This window comes from Cottoperca gobio, chromosome 21 (assembly GCF_900634415.1).
Source record: "Cottoperca gobio chromosome 21, fCotGob3.1, whole genome shotgun sequence".
Lineage (NCBI taxonomy): Eukaryota > Metazoa > Chordata > Actinopteri > Perciformes > Bovichtidae > Cottoperca > Cottoperca gobio.
Genome location: NC_041375.1, coordinates 1,438,775 through 1,450,006, shown reverse-complemented (window position 1 = coordinate 1,450,006; position 11,232 = coordinate 1,438,775). Strand labels below are relative to the sequence as shown.

Genomic DNA, 11,232 nt, shown 5'->3' with positions numbered 1-11,232 from the left:
CTCAGTTAACTCAGTTTATGCAACTTTTCATCAGCAGGAATCGAGTTTATCAGCTCTGGAAGGACAAAATTCAACGTATACATCAAAGTAACTTTTTTTTAAAAAGGGTGAAAATCATTTGCATTGCTGCACGAGTCTGTTGTAGTTGTGAACACAACCATTATCACAGTCAGTGATGTCATTTTGCACAAGTTGCCTGTAACAAGAACATAACATTTTCTTTGATTTTCAGTTGATGGTACAAACGTTGTCAGTACTTGTGAGTTTACTTAAGGTGTGATGAAAACGCCCCAACAGCACTGTGGGATTACAACAGTGTGGACACTTAATACCAAACTCAAAATGAATCTTTAAAGGTAAATCTTTGTGTATCTCTGAGCCACCTGCTCCTGTGTCCATGCAATCTCTAATTCTCATATTTCAGTTTTAACACTTTGCTATGTTTATTGTATTCATATTATTCTTTATATTGAGTATTGCATTCACCGCTAACTGAAGCGACGCTGTTTCGACAGCTTCACGCTCAGAGAAACCACTTTGAATGTAGTCCAATAAACAAACTATAAAACAGGAACATCAGCAGCAGAAGGCAGCTTCTTCTTCTTCTCTCTGTACTGAGGTAGACTGCAGCTACACTGACTCACTATCACCTCTAGAGGAACAAGTGGTATTACAGACAGGACGGAGCGCAGCTAGCTGTTAGCATGCTAATATCTCTGCAACACACAGACGTGTTTAACATAATATTAGTTTATTGTTTTTATGTTTTAACTCTGGCATATCTTACATATTGAACCTTTTAAACGTTTCACTGTCTTTAAGTTTGTATTAATTACTCTTTAGAGCATAGGTCTTCAACAGGGGGTACTACGGGGGGTCGCAAAATTGTTTGTAGATAAAGCAATTTTTTTTTTAAAAGGGCAGCGACACACACACCACAGTCATAGACAGAGTGGAGGAAAGGAGAGGGGTGAACTAAAATACATTTCCGCCACACACACCACCGCACACCACACCACCACACACCACCCTCCTGTATACAATATATACAGTAGGGGGTCCCCGCACCACGCTACACCAGTTTGGGGTCCTTGGCCTGAAAAATGTTTTAGAGGATATAGCTGGTATATTATGTACAGAGTGAAATCCACAATGAACTGATGCTGTCTGTGAATCCAAAGCCTGATGCATCTTACTCTCCTGTGCCATACAGCTCCATTGTCCCATTCATAAGCAAGGGACACAACAATCTTTAAGTTTGATTCTCTGCTTCCCAAGGACTCGCCACCGCCAGTTGAACTTTCCCTTAAATCTCGCTAGAAAAAATAAATTTCAAGGCCTACACTGGCTCAGTGTCATACAGAAGTAGCAGATCTTGTTCTCAGCAGACACTGTGTGCACTGCTGTCGGCACAGAGTCTATTGTTTTCTGGGAGTTGCCAAAGCAGACAAGACGGTTTGATGGAATCTTTTTTGTCTCAATTCGACTCTGTTTTCTGTTGCATTACTGTACTTTATTTTCTTATCTTTCTATGGAAAGACAAAAACAACCTCAACGATTAGAGAACAATTTGAGAAAGCGTCAATGTTCCTCCTCCCACTAGCCGAAGACCAAATGTGCTGTTTGTTTTACATCAACACAGATTATAACTGAATGCATCAGTGAACTGTAATGATTATTAATGTCAGTTTATCTTTAGCCTCAACATGCTTTGTGTGTGTGTGCGTGTGTGTTGTGGTGTGTGTGTTGTGTGTGTGTGTGTGTGTGTGTGTGTGTGTGTGTGTGTGTGTGTGTGTGTGTGTTCTTCATTCATGGCTATATGTTGGATCACTGACCAATTTGTCTTTTTTTAATAAAGTCAAAATCCGATACAGGAGAACTGAACATCATCGTATGCTGATGATATTTAATATATATAATAATATAGTGTGTTATGGTTTTCACAGCTTCACACAGGAAGTGTTTTTATCTGGTTCACATAGGCACACATGTCTCTTGAGGTATTGAACGTGTGCTATTAAAGAAAGATTGCATGTGCACGTCCACCAGAGGAACAGAGTCAATCACCTTTGCAACTTTCCGGAATATAGACTTCCACCAAACATCAATATCAGGTGATCAGGAGGACAAGAGACAGCAGGCGTCTTGTGGATACTTTCTCTTTTTCAACACAACATAATTTTCTGTCAAATGTTGTATTGTACTATGTTGTTTATTCTGTACACACGACATCTATTGCACGTCTGTCCGTCCTGGGAGAGGGATCCCTCCTCAGTTGCTCTCTCTGAGGTTTCTAACATGTTCCCCCTTTAATTGTTTAATTGTTTAATTGGGAGGTTTTTCCTTGTGCGGTGCGAGGGTCTAAGGACAGAGGGGTAGGACAGAGGGTCTAAGGACAGAGGGTCTAAGGACAGAGGGTGTAAGGACAGAGGGTCTAAGGACAGAGGGTCTAAGGACAGAGGTCTAAGGACAGAGGGTGTAAGGACAGAGGGTCTAAGGACAGAGGGTCTAAGGACAGAGGTGTAAGGACAGAGGATCTAAGGACAGAGGGTCTAAGACAGAGGGTCTAAGGACAGAGGGTGTAAAGACAGAGGGTCTAAGGACAGAGGGTCTAAGGACAGAGGACTAAGGACAGAGGATCTAAGGTACAGAGGGTCTAAAGACAGAGGTCTAAGGACAGAGGGTCTAAGGACAGAGGTCTAAGGACAGCTGATGATCTAAGGACAGAGGGTCTAAGGACAGAGGATCTAAGGACAGAGGGTCTAGGACAGAGGGTGTAAGGACAGAGGGTCTAAGGACAGAGGGTGTCGTATCCTGTACAGTCTGTAAAAGCCCATGAGATATTGGGCTATATAATAATTTGATTTGATTGTGGATGTGGATGGTGATGGTGCGTTTGAGTGCTTGAAATGCTCCCACGATGCTCAGCTAAGAAAACAACAACATTGGTGAAATTACTGCAGAATTGAACTTTACACGGTGACGCAGAAAACAAGTTTCAGAATGACTGTGAGGGTTTTCAAGTGCTCTGTCAGAGATCTGTGATCAGAGTTTTGAAGAACAAATCCTAAAGTTATTTCATAATGTCTCTGTTCACTTCAATAGAGAATCTGAAAACTGTACTTCATAAACTTAAACAAATATTGGAATGACAGAACAAAATGTATGTGATAATACTATTATTTTAGGATTTAATATGTAAAATATGTAAAACCTCACGGTTTGAAATCAGATGTTTTCTGGGACCAGTTTTCCACATGCAGACTTACCTTTTTGACTGACATATTAATGATGTCATATGCCGTCTTATTCTAGTATTTTAATTATGAGGATATTAAAATGAAGCAGTATGTAGAGCTCCTGAAATAATACATCGCATGCACATGTATTATGTTCACATAACATTCAAATGTAAATGTGAGTCATTTCCTTTCATGTTCAGTCGAATTACTTCAGTAGTTCAGAAATGTCTCATGCACCGAGCGATTGTGTGTGATAATAAGTAACTTATCAATTTTCTGAACAACTGATCTCCTGCAGGAAGTGAACAGTTTCATGCTCAGCAAAAAGAATATTCTCTTTTTTTAACCTTTTGTGATTTTGGTTACCTTTCAAATTATTAAACTATTATTTATTTAGTAGGAAAGTGAACTTTATATCCATCCTTCCATGCACACTGTAATATTATTTAAATAAATTCTGTGTAGGGGGGCCTAATGATTTTTATGATTCAATACTAAACTGTCACGGTGTGGTACGAGAGAGGACCCAAATGCAGAAGATTAACAACAAAAGCGAGCTTTAATAAAACAAAGCTGAAAACATCTATACAAAGTAACAAAATTATAGTGGGTAGACAGACCAGGTAGACAGACCAGGTAGACAGACCAGGTAGACAGACCAGGTAGACAACGGGAAAATCACGGGACGGTCACGGGAAGGTCGTATGAAAGACGATCCGACAAGGCACACTGGGGCAGACAGGGATATATACATAGACATCAAACGACACAAGGCCAGGGTAAATGGACACAGGAGGAACACATTAACAATCAGAGGGAGTAGGAAAAAAAACCAAGGACAGGAAGTAACACAAGACATGACACAAGGGGGAGTGAAACTTCAAAATAAAACAGGAAACTGTACAAACAGATCGTGACACTAAACTATTACAATAATAAATAAGTGCTGCACAGTGATTTAGCTCAGGTTAGCTAGCTCACGTGATTCCACAAAGATTTATGGGTTAAGGCTGGAAATGAGCAGCTGAATGCTTGTAAATATGCATATTAAATATACATATTAAAGGCTGTTGTGTGTATGTTTTTTTTCTACGAATACGGCAATTTATTTTTTGTTAATATGTGGGATTCATGTTACTGTAATGTGCATTTTGGCAGACCCCCTGCAGTAACTCTGAGGACAACCCTAGGGGTCACAGACCCACTGAAGCATGGGTTGAACCACACTGAAATCAGCATCATGTGATGAACTTCCCGCACACGTGCAGACTGACTGATTGACAGCTTCTGATTGAAGGTTTTTGCACTTCATACTAAACCTTATGAAACAATGACAGCAGCAAAAACAAACCACTGTTTTCCGGGTGACTGAAGATCGTTGCTGGACTATAACTTCAGTAACAAGTGTTTCCTGGAAAAACACAGATATGACGTCAGGAAGACACAAGATTTGATATCATCAGCACTTTCACTGTCACCAAACACGCTGACTACAATCACCTGCTTTCCACAGCTTGCACCTTTATCATCACACAGAAAGTGCGTTGGGTATGAAAGAAATGCAGAAGATGAAACCACAAACAATGTTCTGACATTCCAGAGAAGAAGAAACTGTCACACGTGATGTACCGTCAGACTCAAACTGCGTCACACACACACACACACACACGCACTCACACACAACACCAGGATTTAGTTTTAAAGGCGTTTGTCCACCGATTTATTTGTAGATCTGTTTTTGTCTGAAATGAAACACCTCGTCTATATCTGCTACAACTTTAAGGTGAAACAATAAGACAATATGAAAAAGAAGTGGTGTGCTGTGGTTCAACGTTCAGCACCCTAATATTCACAAAATTTAAAGGTTCAATGTGTAATTCTGAGCCACCAGCTCCAAAGAAACAAAGGGAAATATTTCACTCTAAACTGGGTGCATACGATCTCTAATGTTCATAGTTTAGTTGTAGTAGTTTGGCAGATTTATTGCATTTCTAATTTATTCTTTATGGTGTGTATTGCATTTACTCCTGTGTAATGCCTGTCAGTCAGTCAGCAGGGCATACATACCAAATTCAGCTAGCTGTTAGCTGTTAGCATGCTATTTTCAGTAGATATCTCTGCAACACAACACACAGACGTCTGTAAGTTAACTTTGTCTCCTCTTCACTCTGCTGATGATGTTTGTTCATTTTAATATTTTAAGTTTAAGTTTCTGACACATTGAACCTTTAACACTTAAGGATTTCATTTTAATGTCATACTTTAATTAAAAAATTAAAGTAGTTAATTCAAAACCTATTTTGTTATATATGGATATTTTCCAGACTGTGATTACTTAATGTACATACATTTAAACTAAATATCAACCCTGCAAAAGTTTCCAGTCATCCAGTCCATTGTTAGTGTGCAACGTTTCTGCAGCTTTCCTACAGATCTGCAGTTAAACGTGCCGCGTCTCTTTTACTGGCAAAACATCATCATTTCCTGTGCTGGCAAACAGTTTCCATGAGAGCTGAGAGAGAAACAGTATAAAGGTAAGATTCAATGCTTTTGCTTTATTTGAATGAGAGTGTGAGTGTATGTGTGTGCGTGTGTGTGTGTGTGTTGACTGAAGGATGTTCCTGACTCGCTGTGTGATGCTTTGGATCCTGTTGACAGTCCTCAGCCTGCCTGTATGGAGTGGTGAGTATCTCCACACTTTACAGATGTGATGATTAGTCGACTAATCAATTAATCAGCGACTATTTCAATAATCCATTAAACAGTTAAAGTAATTTTCATGCAAAAATGGCAAGAAAATGCAGTTTTTTAGCCTCTCGAATATGAGATTTATTTGCAGAACTTTAGCTGCCAAACAAACGTAGTGGAGTGAAAATAAAAAGTAGCATAGAATGGAAATATTTGAATAAAATCAAACTTCTAACTCTCAGCACGAAAGGGAAAAAGGAAATTTTCCAAAATGTCAAATTTGTACTTCAAACTTTTCCATCTGAAAATGGAAATTATGGTTGAAAGTGCTCATGAAACTTTTCTCTCGTTTTTTAACGTTTCACCAAAATATGCGACAGCAGTTGAATTATTTAATATCTCATGAATGTGTTTGAATGTATAAAACTGTCGTGCTGTGGCACCTTAAAGCAGGAATTTTAATTTCTCTTTTTATCACTCCATAAATCAGAACAACAGCTATAAAATATATATAAATAGTTTGCCATGTTTTTATGAATAAAATACTAATATAAATCAGACTATAAATGACATGTGAACAAAGCCCTCTGTATAAACCTTCATATAATATATATATTGAATATAGAGAGGAATGAAACTGGAAAGTTTGGTTCGATAGCCTTTAAAGATATGTATTGTAAAATGACATACATTTTACAAAGCACTACATGTGTAGAGAGTCAAACATGTAACTAATAGACTAAATATGCAAAAAGAGGCATTATGTGATGCTAACTGTTGGGGAATTTAGGAGAAATCTACAGACACAAATAGACAAAGTTAGTCAAATAAACTCCTGAATGTTTTCTTTCCACACAAAAATCTCAAAATTGACCTGTGCCTGTAGCGTCTCGTCTATTTATTGTATCCTTAAAACAACTAAATCTGCAGAAATCTTGTCTGTTCTTTTCCAAATTCTCGCCTTTTTCTGGCAGATGTGAAGGTGATCCAGCAGTATAAAGTGGTGAGCGCTGATGGTACGGCTAAGGTCCAGTGCTTCATCCAACCCTCGTACCACCAAACCCCGCACTACCCCTACCCTGAACCCGAGGAGCTGCGTGTGACTCTGCTGAAAGGGCTCCACGGCACCCAGAAACTCTGTTCGTCCATCCTCAACTTCACAGAGCAGAGAGAGGCAGGTGTGGAGAAAGAGGGTGAGGTAAGTCTGTCGGTGGGTGTATGTTAGACGACCCTGCGAAACACGTTTTCTACATCAGCTTCTTACAATAAGAGAATCTACATGAAAACACAGTTTTTGTCAGAGAGAGATTTTCTGTATTTATGTTTTTGACGTGGAAAGACTTCATCAGTACACGTATCTCTGTGCACTCGTTGGGGTTTTTCAGAATTTGAATTTGGTGAAATCTGCTTCTCTTGCAAGACTACTGTCTGTCAAATCTGATAAAACCACACACAGTGCTGAGGAAGCAGAAGTTAAGACCTGTTAATCCTAAACATCGGAGGTCAAGGGTCAATTTATCAGAATAAATTGGTTTACATACTACAAGTCAGCGGTGACCTGAGGGGCAGGAGAGATAAATAATATATATATATATATATATATATATATATATATAAAAAGCACCAGATGCATGCAATGAACGTTTTCCAGCATCTAGGAGGCCTCTATGGCACTTCATCGCGGTTTCCTCATGTTTTATGGAGGTTTGCTTAAGAGGTATTTTATTTTGAAGGGGCAGAGTCCCTGACATGTCACAGAACAAAAGCCTTGCTAGAAGTGGAGAAATTCAGTCCTGAGGAGGGTTTTGGAGGAATGTCAACGTTCAAATCGATTTATAAATTCCCAAAACACATTTACAATCTGCACTTTCCTTATAATTTAAATTTAGATGTGCGGAGGAGGAAACCTCTGCAGATAATTTGGCTATGACTCCATCTTTTCTTTTTGTTTTGATTGACAGAAGTTACAAAATGTACATTTAAAAAGGTTTATTGTGTGTTTCAGGTGCAGTGCTCTGCTGAGGCGAGAGAGGGCGCTCTGGAGGTGACAGTGTCCGGACTGAAAGCCGCAGACACAGATCTGTATCGCTGTGAGGTACAGATCTTCTACCCACCACCATACCTGCGGCTCACTGGCAACGGCACACTCATTCATGTCTTAGGTGAGACGCCCACGCGTGACCTGCAGACGCACGTTCACAGAGTTCACAAATCCCACATCTTACTCTCCATTTATTTTTTTGTGCAACAGGCAGCTCTGACTGTCCCGTGCTGGGGGCTCAGAGACAGATCTCAAATCCAGGTGATGAAGGAGAGGATGAAGAGGGTGAGGAGAGGACGGCAGCAGTCAGTGTTCCTGTGGTTGTTCTGGTGGTACTGGTCATATTTGTCCTCATCATCATTATCTACTTCCAGGTCAGAACAATATAATTTTACTTTTAGTCATGCATTTTAAAGTTTTTATTTTACTTAGAAGCAGCAAGTTAAAGTCTGCACTCACCTCAACTTTACCCTAAATACCATATTGTACATTGGCAATGTGTCCCCTTAAAAAGAATCATAGATACATACCAACACAAAAGTACTGTGCATGCACATCTTTTCTTGCAAATAAACAATGCAGTGAGGTTGTAAATGTTGCTTTTTATTGCTCCAGAACTCTTATCAGTAAAGTCCATTTCACTGTGTGAATGAGTGACGTTCAATTAGTGTGTAGAAGAAGAAGTAGAAGGTTTAGTGACATAGTAGTAACAGCACTAAAAGTTGAAGTAGTCTACAGTGTGGCAACTGGTTTGTAGCAGTGGCGAGCCGTGCATTTCACACCTAAGCCTTCAGTGATGTCCTACAGTCCTACCTGAATTATCTCAACTCTTAATACCATCATTATGACGCCATGGCTCTAGAAACTATACATTTAGACAGAAACGCAGTGTAACCGGGCGTTGCATCACCCTAACAGAGTTATATTAATATTTACGAAACATTTAGTTGTAAATAGCAGACATTCCCAGCAGTACAATGTGCAGTGCCTCTCGGAGGCTGTGAGCCGGGGGTACCGCTCGTATTTAATGATTTGAAAGTGGCGGACAAACCCTTTTCCCAGCTGTGATAGGCTCGCTAGCATCGGGGTTGGCCGTTCTCTTCTAACGATGTCTATCTTTTCTTGAAAAGTTCGTCTTGAAAATGGCGTTGTAATTATATCTGCGACCAAATCGATCTCTTCTCCTCCTTCAGCCATTGTGGGTTGAAAATGAACAGCTTGTAGAAATCTACACAAATTAGCTCGTTCAAAGTTAGCTAACTCTGCATAGCTCTGCCTCTCAATAGTGCGTATCCAATCAAAAGACGTGCACGTGCTGACGTTATCGTACGCCTGCTAGCTGGCCCCGGTGTCCCCAACTCGAAATCTGATTGGTTAACGCCACAGTTTTGTCTCCGTTCACTTTAAGGGACAGGCGCCCGCACTGTTGATTCTGAAGGCCTCAGGGCAGATCTCTTGGACCCTGGCAACACATCATGGCTGAAATATGATTGGATAAAAGCTCTAACATAAAGGCCAGACCTCCAAATCTCCATCTGAGGCTGGAAGCAGCGCAACCCAGAGGAAAGCTATGAAATGAAGAGATTAGACTATGGGGAATAATTTAATACATATTTGTGGAAAAAATATATAAAAATTAAATGTATATTCGGATGATGTTTAGGCCAGCAGAGAAGGCCTTGCTGGCCATGACGGCCCACCACTGGTTTGTAGTTATGCTTAGTTGTAATTTTTAATATTAGAATATCTTGTGCTTCTCTAATATACAATACGATTGGCATGATAAGAGCCTTAACTTGCTTTAGGAGGGGCTTGTTTAAACATCTACGTTCAAGACAGACAATTATTTCAGCTAATGCAGTGCCCACACGGTGCAAATCTAAAAAATAAGCCAGCGTAATCAGAACTCCACACGGGGTAACAGCAGCAGGAGCAGTTCTTGCGGTAACAGGAAGTAGTAGCAGTTACAGTAGAAGAACTTCCTGTCTAAACGTCTTAATGAAGGCTGAAGGCTAAATATTACCATGAGCCCCTAGTGTCATAAACCGGGTTTAACTGAGTCATATCCTCTGTCCTCTTTGCTGTTACTCGTCCCCATGCTATAATAATTATCATTTATTGTTTACTGCATTACAATCTGTTTTTCTTTTTGCAGACTCTACAGTGTGAACGAGGGCGGAGGGATGTCCGAGCGGTGCCCAGCGTGCTTCACAAGGCGGATGCTGCTGCACTTTCATGTTCAAACTTTGCATGAAAAACACACTGAATACGTGACTCACGCGATACATTGTTTCTGCAGTGAAGCGTTAGAGTTCTCGTGTTAAAGGGTCAGTATGTACCTTTTGTTAAATATCACCTCTGTTATGATTGAGGTTATATGATCTTTAACCAAAAAAATAATACCAATATGACATTTTGGTGTTTGTGCATATTTTACTAATTAAGTATAAGAATAATGTTTACATTGGTGTAAACACAGCTTGTTTTAAAAGGCTGTAGCTTTGAGTTTCCATTTACCTGTTGATGCATCTGCAGCAGGAAGGCTTGTGTACTGTGTACTGTGTACTGTGTACTGTGTACTGTGTACTGTGTACTGTGTACTGTGTACTGTGTACTGTGTACTGTGTACTGTGTACTAACTGAATTTAACGTATAAGAACTATGTTGTCAGTCATTAGGGTTCATTACGGCTTGAGAAGTTATTTGTGATTTGATTGTTATCGTATGTCAGTACGTTGTGTTGCCATTGCAAATATTCATGTTGGATATTTCCTTTAAAATAAAATGTCTTTACTTTAAATTGTATTTTTGCATAATGCATCAGTTTCTTTTTCATATTTCCTCCAAGAATCTGACAAATGTCTGATAAAGTCACAACATGAAGATACAGAAATGTACTTTTGATTGTCGCAGCTGCATTAAAGATTCAAGGGTTTGATTGTAAATTTGAAAGGATTGATGCACAATTAGAACCGTAACGCTCGGGCAAGCAGCAGACAACAACATCATCCAAGTTATTGACTGTAATTGATTGAGAAACATAGAATTTGTTGATTTTTCCATCTGTAAATAAAAATGTTATATATATATATATATATATATATATATATATCAATACAATTCAAACTTTAGGAGGTAATACATTAGATTGGGCCATCACTTTTTGAAATAAAAGCAGCAGCGGACCCGCTTCACTTCACTCGAGCCGATACTTCCACTTCCACACAGTAAATAGCTTTGTGACGAGCAGCTCGCCACGTA

The 11,232-nt window shown here is 39.5% G+C and overlaps 1 protein-coding gene across 1 annotated transcript; it reads left to right on the top strand.

Annotated features, from left to right (window-relative positions):
- The first annotated feature begins 5,810 nt into the window (after positions 1-5,810).
- cd28 (CD28 molecule) lies at positions 5,811-10,761 on the top strand. The gene is made up of 5 exons (XM_029459418.1): positions 5,811-5,924; positions 6,905-7,128; positions 7,936-8,092; positions 8,182-8,345; positions 10,127-10,761. Exons 1-5 carry the CDS (start codon positions 5,858-5,860, stop codon positions 10,223-10,225), a joined length of 711 nt encoding a protein of 236 aa, XP_029315278.1. The 5' UTR covers positions 5,811-5,857; the 3' UTR covers positions 10,226-10,761.
- Positions 10,762-11,232: the final 471 nt, after the last annotated feature.

What these genes read in the sequence shown, in the direction of transcription:
- cd28 (XM_029459418.1), top strand. Translation starts at nt 5,858, where the DNA reads ATGTTCCTGACTCGCTGTGTGATGCTTTGGATCCTGTTGACAGTCCTC. An exon ending in GTGTGGAGAAAGAGGGTGAG is followed by an intron (nt 7,129 to 7,935) that starts GTAAGTCTGTCG and finishes TGTGTGTTTCAG; the next exon opens with GTGCAGTGCTCTGCTGAGGC. An exon ending in CACACTCATTCATGTCTTAG is followed by an intron (nt 8,093 to 8,181) that starts GTGAGACGCCCA and finishes TTTGTGCAACAG; the next exon opens with GCAGCTCTGACTGTCCCGTG.